Here is a 26,460-nt window from a genome sequence, read left to right as displayed (position 1 = left end):
TGGACGCAAATCCAACTACTGACTGTCTAGGTTCATTGATATCCATAATAAAGCTAATCTAGAGAGAGAGAGAGAGAGAGAGAGAGAGAGAGAGAGAGAGAGGAGGGGGGGGGAGAGGGGAGTTGCACCACTCGGTTCACACAGGTGTGATTTTTTATGTTTGTTCAGACAACACAAACATAAAAGCTGTATATAGGAGTTGCTAGCGCCCCTCAAAAATAAGTGCAGACTAAGAAGCCTGTAGTCCACAGGGGAACTCTGGTCAATGAAGTATATGGTTAATTAATTAATTGCATTATATCAATGAGGACAAAATATAGTGGGTTTGAGAGAAACGTATGAGGCAAAGTGATGAGAGAGAGGCAATAGAGGTGCTGGATCCTAAGAGATTGGTCCCAAAGTGACAGGAAGAGGAATAGAAGACGAGAGAGAAGGTTCAGAAAGAGAGTGGCAGCAGCAAGAGGATAGAGGAGCCATTAGACACATACTGACTGAGGATCTTGGATTACACATGGTCTCTACATGGTCCCTACATGGTCCCTACAGTACTATCTCACTGTATTCTGTCCCCTAGCCCTACTGTAACTGTCAATTGACCAGGAGAATAACTAGAAGAAAATTGTATATACACACCATTTGACTAATTATGTTGACCGTAGGTAACATTAGGTTACCTTGCTTACTGTAAATCGCTCTGGATTTAGAGCGTCTGTAAATGCCTAAATTGAAAATTGTGTCCTTTAAGCAAAAAAAGGTCAGCTGTTGTTGTAAAAAAAGGGGAAGAAAATCAATGAAGTCTCCTCACACTGTGAGGATGATTATCTGATTTACAAAAAAGAATAATTTTGCAATGCGCAGTTGTTGCTCACTGATGCCATCTTGTGAGTGTAAGTACAGTTACAGACAGTATGTAAATATTTGTGTGTTCAATCCAGGGTGTGTGTGAGAGAGAGAACTACAGCTCACTCTAGTGGCTATGATGCACATAGCTGGGGTATACTTAGCTCTGGTCCATAGCCTTACTGCTTCTATGATTCTGCCCTGCACTAAGGCTATGGACCAGAGCTAGGGTATACTCTGACAAAAGGCATTCAGAACCAGACTAGACTGGAGGAGTTATGTTGGAGGCATGTTGGATTGCTGAGGTGGATATTTAACATTAACAGACTAGTCTTCAGACACCACTGTATCTTTGTCAAGAGAGTAGAATCCAACACAACGAACACACAAACACACACACACACACACACACACACACACACACACACACACACACACACACACACACGTTAAAGAAGTGAACCAAGAGAGAAGGAGGAGTAGGATCATGCACTGCACCTGCTGGCTTCCACCTTCCAGCTCCACATGTTTGAGCTCCCAGAAGCAGCGCATGGTCTCCACCTTCTCTAGGTGGCGGTAGAGTGCCAGTCGGCCCTGCCGGAGACTGTTGCTGCGGTTACGGATGGCCCTCAGGCCCTCCATCTTCTCACCGATGGGGGACAAGGGCATCTGCGGCGGTGTTGGCGGAACCCCAAATGTCTGGATATGTCTATTCTTCCTGCCAGGAATCGCCTCAGCGCACGGGGTCTTCTTTTCCAACCTGCAATTAAAAAAAGGCATTTCGATGACAGCTTTTCCCCCAGCGTCCCTATTCTGCAGGCATGTGTCCACTGTCCATTTACCTTTACAACCATGTAGGAGGACCCACACATTCACATGCTCCAATAAATGTTTATCAAGTTTCGAAGCTGGGCTCTTTGTCAGGTCAACCCGAGGTGGAGTTTGTTCAGACATGTTGTCATTAAAATACATTGGAGCATTCCCACGCCCGCGGGTTATATTCTTCTTTATGATCATGTCTTAACCCAACACCCTGACAAGAGACATGTATAATGTATCTGTATCCTATCAGCATTTCCTTTACAATCATGTCCATTCATAATGATCATGCATTTGAAGCATGAGCAGAACAGCTGTGTATGTGGGGCATCTCAAGTGTATTCTAGTGTGTATTTTTAGTACATTTAGTCAAGATGGTGACTATTTAGCCGAAAAGGTATGGGCTGAAGCCAAAGCTTATTTTGCCCACCTTATTACATAATTACAAAATGTATATAATAAATAAAATATCACAATAGCATAATATGAAACACACAAATTAAAGTATCATGAAGCTACAGATAAATAGGAAAAATAATTTCAGAGCACACTAAAACAAAAGCAAAACAACATTTTGGTTTAGATTTGTTTTTCAGGCATAACAGTTTATAACGTGTACTTATTATATGCTATATATAAACTGTTATGTCTGAAAAACGAATGTAAACCAAAATGTTGTATCGACTCGATTGGCACCTGATTGACCTCTGTCACCTATACTGCCTAACAAATGTAACCACAGTGGCTGACCTCCCACGAATCCTGGTTGAGGAATGGAATGCCACCCCACAGCAAAGTGTCACCTATACATGCTAAGGTAGCCTATAACAAATGTAACCGCAATGGCTGACCTGCCATGAGTACTGGTTGAGGAATGGAATGCGTGGTGGTGAGCAATGGCATGAGCAGGTGGTGCAAGCCAGGCAGTCATGGCTGCGTATGGTTCTCTCACCAACTGAGGCTCCTGACTCTGGTGCACTAATTAATACTTTCTTGAAAGATATGCACTATATGATCCATTCATTGGAGTTGATCAATGCAGGAATAACGTGATATGAATTCTACTGGGGAATGAAATGGATGGACGATGTGAAGCTCCATTGATTGTTGTTTTTTAAACTTAACAGGGTGGCCGAGTAAGAAATCCCACCTTTTTCACATTGTCAACGCCATCAGGAGGCCGATTGTCCAAGCATCATGCACATGTGGCAAATCGGTAAACATTTTTTCATATTCCATCCCGATTGGCTGAGATTGGCACCTAAGGTTTGCAGGAGTTTAAACAAATGCCACCCTTTCACATTGTCCTATTATATAGCGCCACCAGGAGGACGAGTTTTTGCAATGACTGAGTTCCAGACATTGCTGCTTAGAGTATAGAGAAGGCACCCAGAGGAAACCCTGAGGCGAAATGGACATAGTGGCCGAATGAAGGTATTGCAGCCTGGCCCCAAACACATGAACGCGCTGTCCGTTGACTATCATTGTACACGTTCACGACGGACGACGCTCGTGCGCGTTCAACAGCAGCGCGTTCATGTGTTTGGGGCCACTCACCATTGCAATCCGTCCCAGAATGCACTCTGTTCCTACCAGGAAGGAGGAGTGAAATCGCCTCATGCGCTTTTGAGCAACTTAATGCAAGTGGATGGAAGGAGAACTCGGGTGTCTCTATTCATATATACTATAAGCATTGCTGGCCCACAATAACATTCCCTGCCGTCTCAGTCTGTAGGACAGTAGGAGTATATGCAATGACAAATCAAATCCTCCCCGCCCGGCATCCCTCCCCAGACCAGTGGATTGTGGTGGATTTGAACCCCTAGACACCGCTGTGACTGGCAGGTACTTTTGCCCCTGTACCACCTAAAAAAAGGTTTGACCTGACCACAGAAGTGTGTCATTGACCCCACTTGGCTTCTTTCTGTGAGCCAACCACTCCGACATAAATCAAACAAACTACATAAAACTGGCACTGCCCACAATCCGCAAGCCAACATTGGCAGTAGGCCTGTCTGATGCCTCGGCACGCGTTGGCTACCCTGCATCTGACGCGGATACTGTATGTGACCATTCCCTAAATCACACACACACACACACACACACACACACACACACACACACACACACACACACACACACACACACACACACACACACACACACACACACACACACACACACACACACACACACACACACACACACACACACACACACACACACACACACACACACACTCTTACTTTACCTCCTTGTGTGAGATGCATGGCGAGTGTTGTTTCTTCATGCACTGGAAATAAAAGTGAAATAAAAGCTTGCATCTCTCATGCCGAGCCCTAGCTGCCACATGCAGCCAAGGTCTTCTCTTCAGCGTCGGGGGATTTGGCAGGGGAGGATTTCAAGCCTCAGTTCTAAAACCAAAACACTATCCAGAAATGCACCTGTTAGTGCTCTTCATTTCTATTCTGTGATGATATTAAGACAATCCATTATTATCATCATCACTGAGTCCTCTTGATTATTGATAATGTACCCAACAGAAATAGCAGCAGTGTAAGAGCACTGATCAGCACCTGCCAACCGCATCAACCAGATCACACCAGATCACAAATGGACACAGCACAGTAAAGTCCAGTGTTCATTTAACTCAGAGAGTGTACACATGTAATCAGATGCAAGTTTAAATTAACACTAGTCTCGCATAGCCAGACAATTATACCACAATTTCGGAATGCTATACAGAATGTATAATGGAAGCATTTGGAAATTGCGAGGGTCTGGTAACCCGAGACTAAATAAACACTGATAACACTATAATTGACTGACATTTATGTTTGAAGCATTTCTTTAGTTGGTGCCCTTATTTCGATCAATGTGCAGTTAATATATGAAGTTGAAAAATACCATCAAAGATCATTTCATAATCACCTTCAAGTTCAACCCAATAAAGAACAATGTGACTGGGACAACTTTTAAAGAAAACTGATCAAATACAGATCACAGATCACCCAGTTAAATAACGGAATGTTCATTTGACTCTGGAATTGACTGTGCACTCTTGCTGTTTTCATGGGTGCCTTTGAAGAACTAGCAGGTGTGTTTTTATAATGTCATGTGGAGGGAACCCAGAAGACCCTGTTGCTCCCGTGACGCTTTGTGACCAAGGGTCAATCACTTAAAAGGAACTATTTTGAGGCATCCTACGATTCTGGAAACAGGGAGTAAAAGCTAAGTCAAGGGGCAAGCTATCACTTGAACAGATTGATATAGAGTGTCTGTTTTATTATCCTCGTTGGGCGGAGGGCCAGTAAAACACAATTAGAGTGGTCATTTTGTTGTTAACATTGCAGTTGTCTGCATTAGTCATCTGTTACATTTTGTGTGTGTGTGTGTGTGTGTGTGTGTGTGTGTGTGTGTGTGTGTGTGTGTGTGTGTGTGTGTGTGTGTGTGTGTGTTGCTAATTTATACTCCGTTGTACAGTAGAACAGTTTTGTGCGGCAAAAATAAGTAGAATTTAGATCCTCACAACACAACACTTCCGTTTGTGAGTATGTAGATCTGTTACACCGTCACACCACTATAAGAGTATAAATCAGGCATGTCACTGCCCATGCTGTTGATGGTGGTGGTTTTTGTGCTTTGCGAGGCTGCCCTCGGTAATCCCACTCTATAAAACAGAAAGGGATCCGATCTGTCTCCTTCATCCATAATCCCTCTTTGTAACTGATAGTGTCGTGTATCTCCTAACTCAACAGCAAAGACATTGATGTCTCTGTACGTGCGCATGTGTGTGACTGTGTGATGTGCAGGTGTCTATTGAGGGTTGGGAGAGAGGCAGCATCGTTTAACCCCTATATACCTAAATGGCAAATGTGCTACAAGAGATCTGTGATGAGAGCGAACTGTGCCATTCAAGACAGTCTATGCAAGCCTACCCGCTGGCATCAAATAGCTCCTCCGTCTATTTATACTGGTTGTCTATGGGGGGCTCATAGGAATGGAGATCCCTCGGCTTGATATGTGTGTATTATGGTAATACAGTAATGCTAATGGGAGGAAACCCTAGCAGGATGTTTGTTTACTTTACTATTTGATGGAAACCAAATTCCAGCAATACCTCAGGGTTGAGTGCATACTGTATACATGCACAGGACTCTAGAGGCTGTCAGAGAGACAGAGAGGTGTTGTGACAATATGAAAGCTAGACCCTCCAGTGTGTGACCCTTATCTTTATGTTCTTTGCAGTGATCACTGGGACATCAAATGGTGCCAGGGGGTATTACAGTATGTACCCACACTGTAATATACAATAACGGATTCTTTGCCTGGCACTGAAAACTGTTAAGATTATCCTAGTTTTAACAGCTAAGCAAAGAATCCGTTATTGTATATAATATTACAGTGTGGGTACATACTAATACCGCCTGGCACCATTTGATGTCCCGGTGATCACTGGAAAGAACATAAAGGGTCACAGTCTAGGGCAGGGGTGGGCAACTTTGGACGATAGTTCCACACTCACTCCAGAGGGTCACTATAGTTCCACACTCACTCCAGAGGGTCACTATAGTTCCACACTCACTCCAGAGGGACACTATAGTTCCACACTCACTCCAGAGGGTCACTATAGTTCCACACTCACTCCAGAGGGTCACTATAGTTCCACACTCACTCTAGAGGGTCACTATAGTTCCACACTCACTCCAGAGGGCCACTATAGTTCCACACTCACTCCAGAGGGTCAATGCAGTAAAGCAATATTTCTAACAGAAATATCAGAACTTTTATCTATCTGCTCCACTAACTATGACAGAACTCTTATCTCAGGTGATCTTAATCTGCACCTGGATGATGCTACAGATGCTGTGGCTATGGGTTTCTTAGAGTTATTGCACTCCTTTGAGTTTATCCAACATGTTGTTGGGCCTACACATAAACATGGGCACACTCTGGACCTGGTGATTTCTAGAGGGATGAACATCACTGTGGAAAGGACTATTGAAAGGCCTGAGCTATCAGACCACTATTTGCTGTGTTTTAATATGACTGTCTCTGATCTAGAGAAAAACATCACTGAATATACCATAACAAAGCGTTTTTTTAGCTCTTCTGCAGCCGACGAGTTCTCTCGTCATCTGGGCCCCCCCCCTGCCCGATACTCCCCCAGTAAATGATATGGTTCAAATATTGTATCTTAAACTAGAGTCAGCTCTTGATATAGTGGCTCCCTTTAAAACAAAAAAGAAACATAACACCAGAGTAACGCCCTGGTTAAATGAGCATACACGCTCACTGAAGCAAGAATGTCGTAGAGCTGAGCGAGCTTGGAGAAAAAATAAACTCACCATCCACTTAGAGATTCTTAAAAAGTCAACAGTCGCCTATAACAAAGCCTTGCGTCTAGCAAGGCAGGCATATTTCTCTGGCATTATCAATGAGAACAAGAAAAATGCCAGAGTCCTATTCTCTACCATTGAACGACTTTTAAACCCCCCCCCAGTCCTACAAGCAGTCATTCCCGGCCTCTAAAGCTAAGTGTAATGAGTTTGCATGCTTTTTTGATAACAAAATCTTTAACATTAGAGCTGATATTATGAATGGTGCTGCTGCTAGCGCAAACCTTCAAACAGCAGCTAATGGTCCCAGGGTAGATCTCTCCAGGGGGAGCCTATTATCGTTCTGCGCAATTGATGAAGACGAACTCCGCAAAACCATTTCACAGATGACATCATCCTCCTGTTCATTGGATACAATTCCCACCACCTTTCTCAAAGAGGTCTTAGACAGTGTGATTGAAGATATCCTTAAAATTGTAAACAGCTCTCTACAATCAGGCGTCTTCCCAGACTCACTGAAGACTGCCGTAGTTAGGCCCCTACTCAAGAAACACAATCTTGATCCCTCTGTTTTGGGTAACTATCGACCCATTTCAAATCTACCCTTTCTGGGCAAGGTTTTAGAAAAATGCATCTCTCATCAATTGGATGTATTTCTACAGAACAATAATGTGCACAACAAATTCCAATCTGGCTTTAGGAAAGGGCACAGCACAGAAACAGCACTTGTAAAAGTAATGAATGATCTTAGGGTGTCTGCTGACAAGAAACATGTATCCGTTCTCTTACTTCTAGATTTAACGGCTGCATTTGACACGATTGATCATTCAATTTTAATACAGCGTTTGGAGCACTGGATAGGCCTGTCTGGTACGGCCCTGTCCTGGTTCACCTCCTACCTATCAAACAGAAGTTACTTTGTCAATCTAGCCGAGTTTGACTCAGACAAACACGACATCAGTTCTGGTATTCCACAGGGCTCGATTCTTGGTCCTCTGCTTTTCTCCTTGTACATACTGCCATTGGGCGAACTCATTACCAATCACGGAGTCAATTTTCATTTCTATGCTGATGATACCCAACTATATCTCTCTGTGGCCCCAGATGATCCCTGTGCTTTAGACCCACTGTTGACCTGTCTGTCTAGCATCAAATGTTGGATGAGTGAGAACTTTCTCAAGCTAAATGAGGATAAGACAGAAGTTCTCATAATCGGTTCTATAGCGAGCAGAAATAATCAATAATAAGCAGACTTGGCAACCTGACTGTAGAAAGTAACAGTACAGTAAAGAACCTGGGGGTTATTATTGATTCTGAATTTAATTTTAATTCACACATTAATCATGTTACCAAGATTGCCTTTTTTCACCTTAGAAATATTGCACGAATCAGAGCCTATTTGTCCTTGGACGATGCTAAAACGCTAATCCACGCCTTTGTTTTTTCTCGGCTTGACTACTGCAATGCACTCTTTTCAGGACTGCCTAAGAAAACAACTGACAGCCTACAACTTGTCCAAAATGCAGCAGCTAGAGTTTTAACTAGAACTAAGATGAGAGAACATATTACCCCAGTTTTGGCATCACTGCACTGGCTTCCGGTTGTTTTTAGGATTGATTTTAAAATTATTTTACCTAAATATGTCCCAAACCGGCCCCTAAGGTCTTCCACTGCTGGCCTGCTCGCTTTGCCTAAAAAAATAGCAACTAAAAAATACGGGGAAGCAGCTTTTTGCTTCTACGGGCCGTCGGCATGGAACAAGCTCCCACTGTACCTTCGTCAGGCAGCCTCTGTAGACATTTTTAAAGCTCAGCTCAAGACCCACCTCTACAACATTGCTTTTAAGTGATCTTTTATTTATTTTTTATTATTCATGTTCTCACTGTATTTTATTACTGCTTGTTTCTTTTAATGTCGTTGCCTTGCTTTATCTGTCCTTATCTTTGTACCACTGCCTTCTCCTGATTTGACACTGATTTGACACTGCTGTATTTTAACTGCATGCCTGTTTTAATGCTGTTTTGTTTTGCTTTTGTTTTTATTATCTTTTCTGCCCTGTAAAGCACTTTGAGCTACATTTATGTATGAAAGGTGCTATATAAATAAAGTTTATTATTATTATTATTACTATAGTTCCACACTCACTCCAAAGGGTCACTATAGTTCCACGCTCACTCCAAAGGGTCACTATAGTTCCACACTCACTCCAGAGGGTCTCTATAGTTCCACACTCACTCCAGAGGGCCACTATAGTTCCACATTCACTCCAGAGGGCCACTATAGTTCCACACTTACTCCAGAGGGCCACTATAGTTCCACACTTACTCCAGAGGGCCACTATAGTTCCACACTCACTCCAGAGGGGCATATTACTGTCGTAGCAAAACAAGCCGATCTACAAGCTCAAAACGTGTTGCAGTGCGACGCATTTTGAGCTTGTATCCCCCGGCCGCCAGTTAAGTTGTCCATGTATGGTCTAGGCCTAGGGTCTAGCATTCAGATATTGTCTTAACCCACTAAGACATGCGGCAGATTCTACAAATCATGTCTGTTGGGTAGAAACCTCATATGTCCAAAACTGTAACTTTTCAGGTTTCAAAAACAGCAAGAGTAGCAGATACACAAGCACAAAACACGACGTGGAGCGACACGTTGTGGGCTTGTGTATTATTTGCAAATTTATTTGGTGTAGGATAACATAAAAAAAACAGGCAACCTAAATCACTGCATTGCTATTGTCACATATACATAAAACTAAGTGGTGAGAGGAGACACAGAGTCTGGTGTTTATTCGTGCATGTGTGAGTGTGAGTGTGTGTGTGTGTGTGTGTGTGTGTGTGTGTGTGTGTGTGTGTGTGTGTGTGTATGCATTTACATAATCCTGGGACTAAAGCCTGGGCTATCCTCGGCTGAGCAGCATGGTGCTGCAATTTGTTGTGAGCTTGTAGATCACATATTTTTGATGCGAGACACTGGCATCATGCAACTAAGTATAAGTCAGGCATAATATCTCCACTATGCTTTGCCCAGAGTGAGGTATGTAAAGCATAGTGAAGTAGACCATAATGGATTGGAGGGCAGCTTTGCAGGCCTTATACAAGACTGTGCGTCACGGACAGGGGGTCCAGTCGCTCATCCCATCTAGGAGGCGAGGTCTCATATGGATGCCAGTGTTCTCTCTTGTGGCCTTGTTGCACGGCAACATCCATTAAATTCTAAACCATAGGAATGTGGGAGGCACCTCAGCTGTGTGTGCGTATGTATGCGTGTGTTGTCATTATTTTTTGAAAGGCAGAATACTTCTGGTGTCACTGAGTCACAAATATATGGCGCATCAAGTGCAGACTTCGACGTACCCCCTGACTAATTGCTGGTTCTCTTCAAACGCAAAATGACATGAAAGCCTTCCCCAACAACATCGGCTGCTTTGCAAGTTAGCAGGTTTCAAATTAAGCATGGTAATTGGTCTTCGCCACAGTCAAGTCAAGCGATGGGTCCAGCCAGGTCCATTGCAGCTTTGATCACAACTAAAGCCAATTTCAGTCACTGATCTGTGTATCATCGCCAGTGTTAGATCAAGGCTATTGCCTTTCATAATGCCCCAAACTATTGCTAAGGGAAATAGGACAAAATGCACACTCACATACTGTATACAGATGCATTGATACATAACTGACTGCACGTGTTTACATGAATGTAATCCTTGGCCTAAAGCCTAAGTTATATTCGATTGAGCATCGTCGTTGACATATGCTTCTGGGTGAATTTATCGATTTTCACAAGTCAAGTATGAATGCATGAATCTGCAGAAAATCATTCAATACTACAATTTTCCCCAAACACACTTGCATGCATCAAGCAATTCCCTCACATTTAGATTCATACCAGAAATAAAGACAGACAAAGTCAGATACATAGACGTCGTACATGCACAAAAATAAACATACAATCTCATGTACAGTACACACATGCACAACATGCATAACCCAAACACACTTGGACACATACATTTGCACGCTACAGACATTGTGAGTAATGAGTAGTATTATATACGACCCTTCCCATCCTTCATCTCAGCAACCAAGAGACTCGATGAGAGTGAAACTGTAGAACTTCCACTCAATGTACTTTTCCATTCCAACAAGAACAAAGCAGAATCCTTATTTTGGTCCACAGCAGCTGGAGTTTCCTACTTTAAATACTCAAAAAATGTGTTACTCTTTAACTGTGTGTCAACAGAAAGAAATATATGAAGCAATTTGTATTGAACAGCTATTGTTTATCTAGACAGTGAAAGGTCTGATATCATTTTTGATTTGGAGAAATGGATTTGCACATTCTGCAAATTAATAAAACTAAAATTAAACAATTCAAATTGCACTATCGTGTCTTTGGATGCAAGACTAGCAGTATCTATCAATCGAATAAGACCTTAAATTAGGCCAGCACTATATAAGAAAATCTGTGTGTCAAGTAACTTGACATTTGGCACCTTGCATGGGTTGCAACAGGCACCGTGGCAAAAGAGGTGTTAGAATTCTAAGCCTGGCCATTATGCATTTCTTTGCATCTCTGTAGAATAACCCGAAAACCCCACTATTCTCATGAGACATTCTCATTAATTAGCGGGTACATTTGACCCCCTTTGAGCCTTTGCTGACTTTTACAGAAGCATATTTCTGTATTAAGCCACAGGCATAAAAAAAACAGGACTTACCCTTGATACATGGGTACATTCGCAATAACCAAAATCTTCTTCTCCTTTCCTCCCATTTCTCTCGAAGATATGATGAGCAGCCTTTCTTTTCTTTTCTCTGTAAAAGGTTATGTCCACTCTCCTACTGGCGGGGTGTAGGATCTGGCCAACACAGGATGCTCTCTTCCCTACACAGGTAAGCAGAGAGAGAGAGAGAGAGAGAGAGAGGGTGTGATCTATCCAATGTGTGAGTGAGGTACAGCTCGGTAAACGGCACTTGGGGCTAATGCCACTGCAGTGGGAGCCACAAGCATGCAGGGCTAAGTCAATAGTGTGGAGGGGGTGGAGTGATGGGGGCATGTACGAGGGGGATCAGAAGAGCAATGAGAGTACAGTACGATCGAGGGAGAGGGGAGGGTTGTCTCTTGTCTGCCCTGGGACTCAGAGACCACGGGCAGGCAGGGACAGAATGGAGGAAGCGCTCCATGGAATTTGGCTTGTTATCATAGAACGTAAGGAATGCCAGGGTGACATGTGTATCTCCACGGGTGGGTGATGGCCCGGGTTGACAGGAACATGAAAAGAGATGAGTGGAAAGGAGCTGAAAAGAGAAAGGGTTTATGAAAGGCTGATAGGGGCCTGAAATGGTGGAGATGGTAAAAGCAAAGCCTGGGTATCGATCTGTGGTTTGAAAGTCAGGGGCGTGCAGAAAGCCCTGAGGGGGCTGGTGCCCAAACCCAAGAAAAGAGCATGTGTGCGCGTGCATAGCGCATACCAGTTGGGGTAGTCTTTTTGTGGGGTCTGTCCCTCGTGCTATTTCACAACAAAGATGTAGTAGGCCTAGCTGGCCTACAGTACATTGGATGTCTTATGCTATGCTATGGGCCAAGTTAACATCTTGCTCATGAGCAAGATGTTAACTTGGCCCATTATTTCATTGGACAGTAAAATAAGCAGTGCGTACGACGACGACGACACTTTGAAGCAAAAGGGCAGGTGCCCAAACCCCCAAAGCCCCCCCCCCTCCCCTCTGCACCTGCCTGTTGAAAGTATGTCTGCTTGGGGGCTGTGGACCATCCACAGTGGCTGTAGAGAAATAACATTTTGGCAATCACATTCACAACTGGCCTTTTTATACTCAAATCTGTGGTACACACATGCAGACACGGAGCTCGATCAGCCAATCAAATCATGCAGACACAGAGCTCAGCCAATCAAATCATCGCTATGGGGTAAACACATTGCTCAACCAATCAAATCATCGCTATGGGGTACACACAAACACACAAAGCTGCCTCTCAAAAAGAGCTACCATGCAGCTGTGGTGATTGCATGGCGTTGTGTATTGCCAGTATATAAAGTACAACAGATCTCTGCACCTGGGCCTAATATACTGTATATAAATAGGGCTTCTGTGGATCAGCTGTGTAAACTAAGGGGTCATTTCACCCCCAAGCTCTCCCCCTTCTCCCCCCCCCCCCCCCACACACACACACACACGCAAACACACATATGTAGGCACGCACACATTCCCTGCTTTAAATTCCCAATAAATGAATGTAAAACTATTAACATTACTTACAAACTGATCAAAATAAATGTTTTCTATCCAGTGACAATATTTTTTTTTGGAAAGATCTCTGGTGTGGCCAACCTTTCCCTATAGTATATTACATATTTATTTACTTTATTGTTGTCTCCACCAGGCCAAAGGCATGGGGAGGGAGTATGTTTTGCCCTCTGTCTGTCCGTTAACAGCCAATGTCCGGAACCGTTAACCTGGTCCATGCTAAACTTTGCGCACACACACACACACACACACACACACACTCCCTGGATGTCAACAACGAACCTCTGCCCCAAAATATCCAGAACGGCCTGTTATAGCGCCACCATGAGGCAGATTTTCACATATTTACCTATAACTGCACCGATCTGCATGAAACATTGAATGAACACTCCCTATACAAGTTTATTTCTAATTTGGCTTTGACAAAAATACATTTACTCTTGTGTATCTGTATATGGGATGTAATGAATATGTTTTGATAGGTATACAGTGTAGAGACAGGAAACACAGAGAGAGAGTAGGGGAGTGAATGGTTCCAGGGACTCGCTGTCAGGCATTAGAGAAATAGAGCCCATGTGATATATGCCCTTCTAAGAAGCATTCAGCTATCGTGCCAGCTCTAAATATTGCATGTTGAATCCTTTCACTATCAACTCCGATCTTTCCATTATCATCATCTGTTGTTCATCTATATTCTAATCTGTCTCATTAGTGGGCCAGAGTCCTCTATTCCTGTGCTAATCCTAAATAATCTCTCTGGTTCTCTCTCGTCCCTCTTTCTGTTGCTTCTGTCACTGTGCCTTCTCTGTGTTTTTAGGAATTGACTCGAGCGTCAACTGTTGCCGCCGGTGTGTAACACCACTTTAACCCACAGCCCCTTTAGTTTGTATTACACCGGAGCAAATGTTTGTTTCTGCTCTCTGCTATATTTAGGTTAACTCAACCAATACTAGTACTGTTCATGGGACAAAATCTGTGTATGCCTTTAGAATCATGTGCCTCACTCGTTGCTGTCGGGAGGAAAGCTCCTAACTCCATTTTTTAGGTTTTTTATTTTTTTGTTTTGTTGCATAAATCATTTTTTTGCATGAATCAAATCGGTTTTGAGGATGCTTTCAAATAGGGCAATACAGTACACCTCAGTGTTCCAAAACAAGGCTTCAGATTTCATACGGTTTGACATGAAGTATTAAAGGAATAGGGACGTCATCGTGTTTTTTTGAGTGGTGCAACCACTCCTACAACCAGCAATGTCCGTGTACACACACCTATGTATGCATCAGTGGTCATGAGCACGAGTATGTGACTTATTAATACCAGTAGGGGGCGCCAGAAACAGAGAGAGGGGTAGTGCTGTGCCTGCTAATGAGAGAGAGAGAGAGAGAGAGAGGAGGGGGGGGGGGGAGAGGGGAGTTGCACCACTCAGTTCACACAGGTGTGATTTTTTATTTGCCATGAGATTTAGATATTGACCCGTCTGTGTGTATATACTGTATATATCTATATCTATAGTAGGGCCTACTGTTGTGATTTCTGTTGACCGTCTGTGGTCCCTCATGAGTCTACAGCTAAACCAAACGGGTGGTGAGTGAGGATCAGCTGAGTTGCGCACGTGGAGAACATATATCAACACCAGGCCGTATTGCACATACATTCTAGTTTATTAGACAGACACGAGAATATATATACAGTATATTAGAGCTTAGTAGATGAGTGTTTCGCCAATGGGTCAGACAGAGTCTTCCAATCACGCTGTAGCTACAGGCTGACAAGGTGAACTCCAGTTGTAAAACCATCTTTAACCGTCGTCTCATTTCAACTTGCTGATACACGTGTACATATTATAGGTTGGCCTAATAGTAAATCTCAGTCATATTAACACTGCTCTCTGGTCATTATAAGTCTAGACAACCCACTACAAAACTCTGAAATATAATCTAGTACATTTGTGACATTTAACTGTCATTTAACTATCAAATGTGATGCAACAGAAAGAAAACCGAATAGTATCATGACAGATGACCTAATAAAGAACAAATGGAAAGGACAATATAAAAGAAACAGTTGTCTGACCTGACCAGTACAAATCAGCTTTTAAGTCTTTTGAAGAACTAGAATGCCTGCATTTACCACGTCCGCGTTGTAAATCAGACATCAGCGCTTTCTGCACTGGCTCATGAGCTTAGCAACTAAAGCCCAATGAACTTTTTATTTGTCATAAAAGTGAGGAATTTGTCTAGGTGACGCTGGTGGTGTACTACTACACATTTGTGAGCATTCTGACACAGTAACATACATATACGTCTACATACTACAGTAAGCATTCGATCACAGTGGTCGGAGAGTCGTTTAACACAGTTTCTCATGCTGGATGACAGGGAGCATTCACACTGGGCTTCACAGGATGATCTATGGTACACATTAATTTTTAGAGCTGTGTTTAGAGCCGTGTTTACTGCGTGGCATTTCCTATGCATGCAGCATGCCCAGTCCGATATGCAGTGTAAATGAGTATGTTCGATCATGATATACCATTGGAAACGTATAGACCTTAAACAGCAGACAACGAGTGCCACTGACTGAGCACCAACTTGTACATCTGTATGCTTGCGAACTGAACAATAAAAGATACACACACTATAGAAGCTGGCAAGCACCAGGCCTTGCACTTGACAGTTTTTGAGGGGCCGCCGTTTAATCTTACCTGGTATCTCTATCAGGGCAGATTCCTTGGCTATCCCGCAGAAGGTCACAGCTGTGAGGGTACACTGAGTTTGGCATGCCAGCTGACCATCACTGTCTGCAGCTCCCAGCAGTTAAATAGGCTGAAGATTTCAAACAAGTGCTACATACAAGTGAGTGACATAGTGTACATGAGGTATTGTAATATAGATATAGAAGAGTGTTTCCGTATCTTATATCTGGCACATCTCTTGCTGTGTGATCTTTGGTGGCTATTACACGTCAAGTCTAAGATAGCACCCACTGTATAGTCTGTGCCAACAGTGTCCTTGTGTGAGTTCATATTTTTTCTCTTTTTATATATACAGTATATATTTTTTGTTTTCTATATGACACAGTGACAGTGTGTGTGAATCTGTTTCATTATACTTGCAGACATCAGCCAGGTCATGAACATGTTATAATGTTATCTTATGTTCATGACATGTTTATAGATAATTAGATATATAAAGAATGTAATTATTTTAATTTAAGTTATGTAAATTATTGTTACCTAATATAGTATTCAGAAATTTTAAATAATGCACTGACTATTGTATTTAATTTTGATTTAATCTAACATTTTAGATGCTGTCTCATTGGGGCTGGGAATGTGCTAAATTTGATACGTTATGTAAACATTGATATTCCATTTGTCAATAGAAAGCTAGGAAAAAAGAGAAACACCCGATTCCTGAGCAGTCGGAAAATGTACTGTCACATTATTTACTTAAAGGACCACTTTTCAACCTATCTTCATAAAATAGGTCCTCACTAATAATCATGAAAAATGGCGCAATTTTGCTACTCTCTGTCTCTCATAGGAGGGCTGTGGGCAGTTCAGAAACCGTCCTCCAGTGACATCATCGATGGGGAATACAAGCTAATAGAAACTAACATTTTTGAAAATAGCAGACTACAAGCTCACGATATGTAGATCGGCTATTTTCAAATGGACGAAATGTATACACACATTTTCACCAAATCTCTAGAAACTGGAATAATACCCAATGACCTTAAAATTGCCAAAGTAGTTCCTGTCTACAAATCTGGAGACCATAGTGTATTTAGTAACTTCCGCCCTATTTCTGTTCTCCCATTTCTCAAAGATTCTGGAGAAATTAGTCTTTAACAGAATGATCGAACATCTGCAGGACCATAACATACTGTACAAACACCAATATGGATTTAGGAAAAATCATTCTACAGAAATGGCTATTCTTCAATTCGTTGATAAAATTCATACTGCATTCAATAATAATGAATACGCTTTGGGAATTTTTCTCGACTTATCTAAAGCATTTGATACTGTTACCTTTGGCCGCAGCTTTGTCCTTCTTGTTTCCTGTACTTTTTGCAGATGATACTAATTTATTTATTTCACATACTGATTTCTCAGCTCTAACAGCAAAGGCTAATCACGATCTTGAAAATATTTCAAAATGGTTTAAATTAAACAAATTATCACTGAACATAAAAAAATCAAATTTTATTATATTTACATCAAAAAATAAAAAGTATTGTAATTCTAACACCTGTCTGTCTATAGGAGATGATCCAATTTCTCAGGTTACATCAACAACCTTCCTTGGTGTAATTATCCATGAAAGACTAAGCTGGACAAACCACATTAGCCATGTCTGTAAGAAAATATCAAAATCCATTGGCATTATTGGCAAATTCCGTAGTCTGGTTAATCAAAACTGTCTCCCAACTCTTTATTATAGCTTAATTTATCCATATCTTATATATTGCAATATCATTTGGGGAGCTACTTATAATACACATCTTCACAAACTCCACATTTTGCAAAAAAGATTCTGCAGGATTGCCACATACAGTGATTGGTCTGCTCATTCTGCCCCTCTTTTTAAACAACTCAATATTTTACCAATCTTTAATTTAAATACATACCAAACCTGCAACTTTATTTTCAAAGTATTGTTCCAGCCAGTTTCATTTCCTTTGCCATGTAAAGACTTTTTCCAGTTCAACAGTGATGTGCACCACTTCAATACGAGACAGTCAAATCATTTACATCTCCGAAAGTTCCGTACTGGTCTGTGTCAGTTCTCCATCAGATACAGGGGGCCCCAGCTATGGAACACTTATACAGCAATCTCATCAAATTCTACTTCATTAAAAAATAAGGACCCACTTAATTGACCAGATCACCTAATTATATTTATTTTCTCTAATCATGTAAATAACCACAAATTCTAATCATGTTCTTGTTGTTTTTGTTTTGTTGTTTTGTTTATGTTTTATATACTGCAATCATGTTTTCTGGATATTCTATATCTCATGTACAATGTTTCATTTTAATCTATATAGGTAGAGGCCTCGTATAAGCCCCTTGGGCTTTTTTGCCTCAGCCTAGCACCTTACCCTTCTCATATTTATATGTTCACTGTGTTGTTTTTATACTGTGCTGAATAAATAAATACAAATACAAATAGGGCTGAAGTGGTTAAAGTATGTTTTAAAATTATAATCAGAATCTACAAAGTAAATAAGGGTGGCTCAGGGGTAGAGTGGCCGAATGGTAACTGCAAGGTTGCCAGTTTGAACCCGGGCTCCCCCAGAGTTTGTGTCGAAGTGTCCGTTCTACAGAGCAGAGCCAAAGCTAAAGCAGCAGCAGACGATAACTACACTATAGACAGGTGGATTGGCTTACAATACTATTCATCTACACATCAATGGTCCTGGAAATGTTTTGACTGACAAACAACAGAACATTTTCAATGAAGACTTCATCAAAGACCCATCACCCTGAATCAGATAAAGTACTGGACAAAAAAGGGATAAAGATATGCCAATAGGAGGAAGTGGGAAATTGCAAACCTGGAAACAGTATCTTCTGAAGAAAACCATGCTGAATATTAATGGTATATTCTCCTGAGGAAACGCTGAAGCCTGCCTGTCCTGGACCTAGGCAATATTTGTGAATTGAGTCTAAAAGTATGTAATACTGACAATACCAAGCATTTAATCACAAATAAATGTGTAAGCTTATATGGAACTTAGATTAGCCCTTAGCCCAGTCTAGACGTTTAACATTTGTAGTACCGTAATACAACAGAATTTGTATCAGGAGTGTTTAGAAGAGAGATTAATCTTTGATTGTATTATTCAAAGTACAAGGACATCTTAGCAACTGAGCAACATTTTAGGGGGCATCGCCCAGTACTGCCCAATGTTCGACTGGATATGTTGAAGAATCCAAACAGCCGCCTGTATGAACTGTATTCTGCAGGTCATTAAAATGAGATCAGTTTTGAAATCATGGGGGATATGGAGGTCATATCAAGTGATTTGTCATGATTTATTTGTCTAGTGTCATGTGTGCATTCATCATTCATACACTCAGATACTGTACATATATATATAACACACACACACACACACACACACACACACACACACACACACACACACACACACACACACACACACACACACACACACACACACACACACACACACACACACACACACACACACACACACACACACACACACACACACACACACACACACCAAGTGCTGCATTCGTGGCACCAGTCAGTCACACTAATGAGCATAGTTCAAGGGCTGAGTCCAGGTTATATTTGATCTCCATAAAAGTCATGCTCAGTACAGGTAAGCTAAGCAGGACCATGGTTTTATGATGCGTCCAGCATTGTTATGGCGCCTCATCATGCCGCAGCTTGTTTAAGCTCTTCTTAGAAGCATGTTGATTTTTTTCCACCCTTATTCAGATGACAACACTGTATGTCAACGATGGGGACGCAGGCCTTTGTTTGTTTAGCAGTTGGCACTAGGGGAGAGTCGGATCTCGTAACCATCAAGTGCCAGAGATGGGGACATAAGAGTGTCCTCACTGTGCCTACTGGAGGTCGATAATAAATAAGTAAAACAATGCGAAATCCCCCCCTCTGCTGTATAACAGCATACAGTAGGTACTAAACTCCAGAGACGCTTTTATCCCACGCTCATAAATAAGTCTGAGATACAACGATGAGATTTATAGAAGGTCAAATAGTTTGAGAGTAGATCTGTGGCAAACTAAATATCAGTGGCACTACAATACTACATACAGTATACAGTATAGGTATTACGTATAGATATTAACATAAGCCACCTCCATCACTAAAGTGTTAGCAAAGACTTCTTGACTAGGTCTGACACTACTAGGCCTAAGGACTAATCTGTTGCCATCTCAAGAGATACAACGATCTCCCATTCCTCCATCAACTTTATCCCATAGCTGATGAAGCGTGTGTGGAGAGGATTCAAGCTGTGTTATTAAAACCTGTTGACAGGACATGTAGCTATTGCTGTATTTCAGAAGTGTTAATGGACCTGTCCTCATTCAATGGAATAGCAGTACACCTTCAAAGAGCCGTTACGGAGAGACAAGCCAGTACATCTCCTCCAAACCTATGGCTCTCTACCAAGCACGATGGTCATTCTGAATGTCTGGCAGCAACACTGTGGCCACATTCATCACATCCATAAAGGTCTATAGAACATAATATGCATGTAGCATACCAAGTGCGATACAAATGTATTCTTGAAGGCTAGAATACTATTCTGGGAGGATCATTGGCCGAAAATAGCAGATCTACAAGCTCACAGCGCGTGACACGTCACAGTAAACTGCTATGTGTATTGAGGGTTAAATGTTAAATGGATTAAATGGGTTAAATGTCTGAAAATACACATTTAACATGTATCCAATATGTAGTGGGGGGGTCCCTGCTTCATCTCTCTCTCAGCTAAGTGGTCTTTGGCCTGAAAAACGTTAAAGCCCCTTTTCAGATGGGTTTTTCATTCAGATGGAGCCTCCACGAGGCTCCCCCTAGTGGCAGTAATTTAAAACAAACGTTAAGCCAACTTCATGGGTGTGTGATAGGATTGTGCATCAATTGGGTTTGTGTCAGCATCCTGGGGGCACTGAATAGGGTTGAAAAGCCAGGATCATTCCACTGGTCCAGGCCTGGCAGGGGCCCTCACATATGCTGTGGTTTAAACCGTGGCTCACACAATATTTGTTTAACAAATATTATCCATGCATCATGCATGTTCATATAAATTATAATTGCTAGTGTAGATAATGACAATGTAAATGGCATGAAAACGATCATACAACATCGTGCTACAAATATACACCCCCCTCCCCAAAAACCAAGCCTAGTTCAGGAGGTGTTTACAAAATGGAGTGTCAATGTTTAAATGCTGTGTCGTTACTGGAGGAGTGATAAACATTGATAGACAAATAGAAGACAGAGAGGGAAAAGGAAAGAAATGAAAAGTAAAAAGAATAAGGGGAAGATGGTAAAACACGTTTCGGAAAGAAGGGTGAGTTTTACAGTTTATGTTAGACTACATGTGGTGATTCTTTCAGATATAGCTGTTGAGCCATAGCTTCATTTATGCCCACAACCTATCATAGTATCAGAGTAACATGCACCTCTATGTCTATAGAGGTTATTATTATATTATGTCATGTAGTTATCTTCTTTTGGCCCCGGAGCTAATCTTTTGTATCTGTGTGATTTGGTTTTCCCTATTTTAAAGTAGAAAAAGGTGATGACATTGCCACTCACCCTTGTCTTTCATAAAGCAAGGCAGATGTGCTTAATACTGGGCAGTGGGCAAATATCCAGTATTAATATGAAAATAAAGTATAAAGATAGCCTGACACTGAATTTGAACACACTCATTTCGTTTCACTCCAGAGGTTTTTGTTTTAAGCGTGGCTAGCGATTCAGGGCTGGAGCCACTGAGCAAGGCTAGTATAAAGAGGAAATATAAGTTGAAATGGAGACTTGACATTTCAATAAACTGAGAAAAACCTAGTATGTAATGCAGAAGTTTAAAGTGCGAGGGAGGGTTGTGAGATATGACTCAGACATGAATGAATATTGTCGTTTTAAGATTGCATTGTCTATTGGACTGCAGTTTGTCAGGAGGGTGAGGGGTGGATACATGACTAAATCTGTACTGTAATTCACAGAGACAAACCTTTCTTTGCATGAGGTAATATTTCCATAACTTTAGCTTGGGTTCGGTAATGTCCTAGCTATAGAGACAATTAGAGTCCGGGGAGAACACTGCTATTCATACATAACATTTCTATATCTATTTGAGATAATCTGCTAAATTAAATGCACACATCTAACAATTGATGTGATGCATGAATTGAAAATGTATAATCTCATTAGGAAGAACTAGAACAGTGCCCGTTGGGGGGTGATCAGGTGTGATCAATTTGCTAATAAAGGGTGAGGTCGCAAACAGAACATCATTGTGATGTCAGAACGGGCCAGCACCATATATGGAGATCTATGGGTGATCAGTGCCCGTTGGGGTGTGATCAATTGGCTAATAAATGGCGAGGTTGTGCATCATTCTGATGTCAGAACAGGCCAGCTCCATATATGGAGATCTAGGGTCGATCTAGCCTGGGCACCATTTCATTTCGGTATATGATCCGGGCTGGAGCCGGATGATATGCTTACGTCATGTTGTAGGCAATGGTTTGCCTACAACAAACAGGAAGAACAGGCGGCGACAACTTCCTTTTCCCTCTCAATAAAAGCTCTCGCTTACGAGAGCTTTTATTGAGAGCAGTTCTCGAGTTATGTGGATTTCAGGCAGACTCACGCACGCACGCACGCACAGTCTACTCTATTTCTCAATCACAGACAGTTGTTGCATTGCAAGACACTCCATTGTGTATAGGCCTACTATACAACTGACTGACTGAACTTTCTTGGAAGCTGGATAAAATGTCTGTACATTGACTGCTCAAACATTTCTTGATTGCAACACATTTATTTCTCATATAGCCTAGGTAAAAAAAACAATAAACAAGGATCAGTAAAGCCTGAATGGAAGTTGTTCTGCCTATATGCTAAAGTTAAACCATATGCCCAATCAATGCCCATGTTACTTCAAAACCCAACATAATAATCCACAATGTGATGTGATATGATATGTGATGAAAAGAAAGCTGAGCCAGAAGGCTGGCAAAGTTCTCTGTTTACCAAGCAATATGAAGCGTGGGTCATGACCGAAAGAATAACGTTGCGAAATGCGAATACAAGCGGCCTAAATGAGTTTTCTCCGACGGGTGGCTGGCATCTCCCTTAGAGATAAGGTGAGAAGTTCAGTCACGCGAGAGAGACTCGGAGTAGTCGCTGCTTCTTCACCTGGAAAAGAGCCAGCTTAGGTGGTTTGGGCATCTGGTTAGGATGCGTCTCGAGCGTCTCCCCAGGGAGGTCCTCGATGCACATCCCACTGGGAGGAGACCACGGGTTAGACCAAGGATCAGATGGAGGGATTACATCGACTCACTGGCCTTGGAACGCCTCGGGATCCCCCAGGAGGAAGTTACTAATGTTGCCCCGGAGAGAGGGAAATCTGGAGCTCTCTGGTGGAACTGTTGCCCCCGCGACCGGACTACGGATAAGCGGTTGAAGATGGATGGATGTGATATTTTATGACTGACTGAATGACTGCATTTTATTGTATGAGCAGAGGGCGTTTTCTGTTAACTGACAGTGACTTATCGTTTCAACCTTCGTCCTCCCCACGTAGGTCCTACCTGTTTTATAGACCTTCTGTGGCCACCCAGGAATAATAAGAGACAGGTAGCAGCGATATAAAAGTAGCCTAGTCATAGCACAGCCAATGCTTTCGATATTTTACCTTCACTTCCACGGAGTTATCTCTCTATTCAGGGGGATTTTACGGAGTGAACACATCATTATTATACTTTCGCTTTCAACATTAACGCTGTGCCCGTGTCAGCCTCCGGAGGAAAATCGGGTAGGGTAGTCCCTACTTAATTTTATCGAAAATAATAGGTCTTCTTATTTACTAGTATAATAATGTATGTAGACTTTTTGTTATATTTATAATTGGGGCTTTAATTGTTTCACGTTTGAAACCCGTTCCTTGTGGACTGGAGACAGTTTCGCCCAACGTTACGTTTGTTATGTAACAGGCAGCGAGACTTTCCAAATAGAGAAAACTAATGAACGCCGAGTGCGCGCCCATATTTATTTCTCAAGAACATTTGTACAATTCATACACAGTATTTAGCCTACGCAACTACTTAAGAGCAGTGGGCGTTATATTATATTTACCATAGCATCGCATTGCCTTCTCTTTACAGGAAGACCATTCACCAGCAGGCACCATGGCCACCACTGCCGATTCAAACGCTGTCTTCGCCTTGGATCTGTACCGTACTTTAAGCCAAGCCAAAGCCAGCGGGAATATCTTCGTCTCTCCTTTCAGTATCAGCTCAGCGCTAGCTATGGTCCATCTGGGAGCAAAACGCAAAAGGCAACACTGCTGATCAGATGGCAAAGGTAATGACTGAGGCTAACAGCACACACACACACACACACACACACACACACACACACACACACGCGCGCGCGCGCGCATGCACGCACCAAAAGTTAGCCTACTGAGTGTTCTCTCTATTTTTGTTTTTGTTTTGACTGTTTTGTTCAAATTGAATCGTGCATTATGCAATTGCTAGAATAGTATTTCTTATGCCTTTGGTTTATGTTGGCACTGGGAGCACCAGCACCTGCTAAAAGGGTGCGACTGTGACAGGTGACACCTGTACTTTGACCCCACTATGGAGCACAGTAGGCTACCAAGTAGGCCTATAGGCTTTTATTTATACACTTAACATTGATTGCACCCAAAGCAGTGCTTGCAGTTTACATGTATTATTCTCATTCTAAAGTCTAATATGCTATAGATCTAGCCCTTTCTGGTAAAGCAACTTTTAACTTTGGAGGATCTATACCACCTTTTCTGTTTTCACGACAAACTTGAAATGCAATTTCATTGTCAGCATTGTGTTAAGCAGTACTTCACCCATTTTGATCCTTGGTTTAATTATTAAAATGGGTGAGGTGTGTTCATCTATTGCACAAAGACCATTTCTTCTCCTAACAACCTGTCTCTCCGACTGTGTATAGGCCCTTTCGCTCAGCTCGGTCAGAGATGTGAATGCAGATTTCCAAACACTTAACAGAGACATCAACTCGCCATCTGCCTCATACATTCTGAAACTGGCCAATCGTCTTTATGGGGAGACTACATGCAACTTCCTGACGGTGAGATGTGTTTCCTTATGGTATGGTATACATCACCAGCTACGGTTCCCCTGGTTGTGTGTGGACATTACAACAAACAAAGCAATTTCCCCATTTTATACAGGAATTCCTAGAAGCCACACAGAAGTTCTACCATGCTGACCTGAAGTCAGTTGACTTCATGGGAGCTCCAGAGGACTGCAGAGCAGAGATCAACAACTGGGTTGAGCAGCAGACAGAAAGTATTGACTTTAACCAGACACTTATTTATTGTCTTTTATTTTAATGTGTGATGCAATCCCATTGATGTAGGAATAGTTACAAAGCCAACATGGAGGGTGGCTAGTGTCAGTGCTGACTGCTGAGTGGTTAGTCTGTCTTTTTTCCTCACAGATAAAATAAAAGATCTACTGAAGTCCGGGACAGTCACCCCAATGACAAGACTGGCTCTGGTCAATGCCATCTACTTCAAAGGAAACTGGCTCAACCGATTTAATGAAGCGAACACCAAAGAAATGGCATTCAAACTAAACCAGGTGAACAGGCAGAGGAAGAAAATGCTGTTGCATTCAAAAATAGTTGGATTAATTAACCAGAACAACTAGGATGACAAAAGAAAGACTGCATTTTGGCCAGAGGGTGGCACTACAGGAGAGGTCATGAAAGCACGATTCATGGCAATCTGCCCACTTTGAGATTCTGAGCACTTCTAATCCGCCCACTGCGCCCAGTACATTTTGAGATTGTGTACCAGTGGTTCCCAAACCTTTAGCTTGAGCTCCAAAAGAGAAATGAGATGTTTGTCCGGAACATAAACTAGTGAAAATAGCAGATCTACAAGCTCACAACGTGTTGCCTCGTGCTGCGTTGCGAACATGTAGTTTTTAATTCATGACAAAACTATCTTTTTTCAGAAGGTTTTTTTTTAAAGGCAAGCACTAGAGGAATTTCTGTTGGGTCATCATGCGTAGGATGCCTGAGCTGGAATTGTCTGAGGATCTGATTGTATCACTCATTGTATGTTTCTGGTGTGTCAGAATGAGAGCAAGCAAGTGAAGATGATGTACCAGAAGGAGAAACTACCGTTCAACTACATTCCTAACTACAGCTTGCAGATCCTGGAGCTGCCCTACGTGGGGGAAGAAGTCAGCATGTTCATCCTGCTGCCTGAAGAGGCCACCGATGGCTCTGACCCACTGCTTAAGGTAAATAAAAACCTGATTGGCAAGTGATGCTTTGGGACTTGGGGTGTCATTTCATGTTGAGTTTGTGACAACTGGTAAGACTCCCAAAATGTATCTTGTGTGAACCTCTGTTTGACTCACTAGATACAGCCTATTAAAC

The 26,460-nt window shown here is 42.1% G+C and overlaps 2 protein-coding genes across 4 annotated transcripts in view; one reads left to right on the top strand and one right to left on the bottom strand.

Annotated features, from left to right (window-relative positions):
- The window catches only part of mylk4b (myosin light chain kinase family, member 4b), a 46,446-nt gene extending 34,486 nt beyond the window's left edge, over positions 1-11,960 (bottom strand). The window contains exons 1-2 of one of the 3 annotated variants that reach the window (XM_083766549.1): positions 11,716-11,960; positions 1,339-1,600 (exon numbers count right to left, since the gene is read on the bottom strand). In XM_083766549.1, the coding sequence (XP_083622675.1) occupies positions 1,339-1,600; positions 11,716-11,771 (318 nt within the window). In that variant the 5' untranslated portion in view covers positions 11,772-11,960. Of the gene's footprint in view, positions 1-1,338; positions 1,601-11,054; positions 11,073-11,126; positions 11,150-11,715 lie in introns of those variants that run through there. The other 2 variants (XM_083766550.1, XM_083766551.1) reach the window with 2 other exon arrangements.
- Positions 11,961-21,249: 9,289 nt separating this feature from the next.
- The window catches only part of serpinb1 (serpin peptidase inhibitor, clade B (ovalbumin), member 1), a 5,938-nt gene continuing 727 nt past the window's right edge, over positions 21,250-26,460 (top strand). Inside the window, 7 exon segments of the mRNA XM_083768228.1 lie at positions 21,250-21,349; positions 24,174-24,338; positions 24,340-24,372; positions 25,000-25,137; positions 25,241-25,358; positions 25,510-25,652; positions 26,154-26,321. Coding sequence (XP_083624354.1) covers positions 21,296-21,349; positions 24,174-24,338; positions 24,340-24,372; positions 25,000-25,137; positions 25,241-25,358; positions 25,510-25,652; positions 26,154-26,321 — 819 coding nt within the window. The 5' untranslated portion in view covers positions 21,250-21,295.

Source organism: Protomyctophum parallelum, assembly GCF_964188405.1.
Source record: "Protomyctophum parallelum genome assembly, chromosome: 6".
NCBI classification, from domain to species: domain Eukaryota; kingdom Metazoa; phylum Chordata; class Actinopteri; order Myctophiformes; family Myctophidae; genus Protomyctophum; species Protomyctophum parallelum.
Note: the sequence above shows the minus strand (reverse complement) of the source record. Positions and strands in the feature narration are given on the sequence as shown.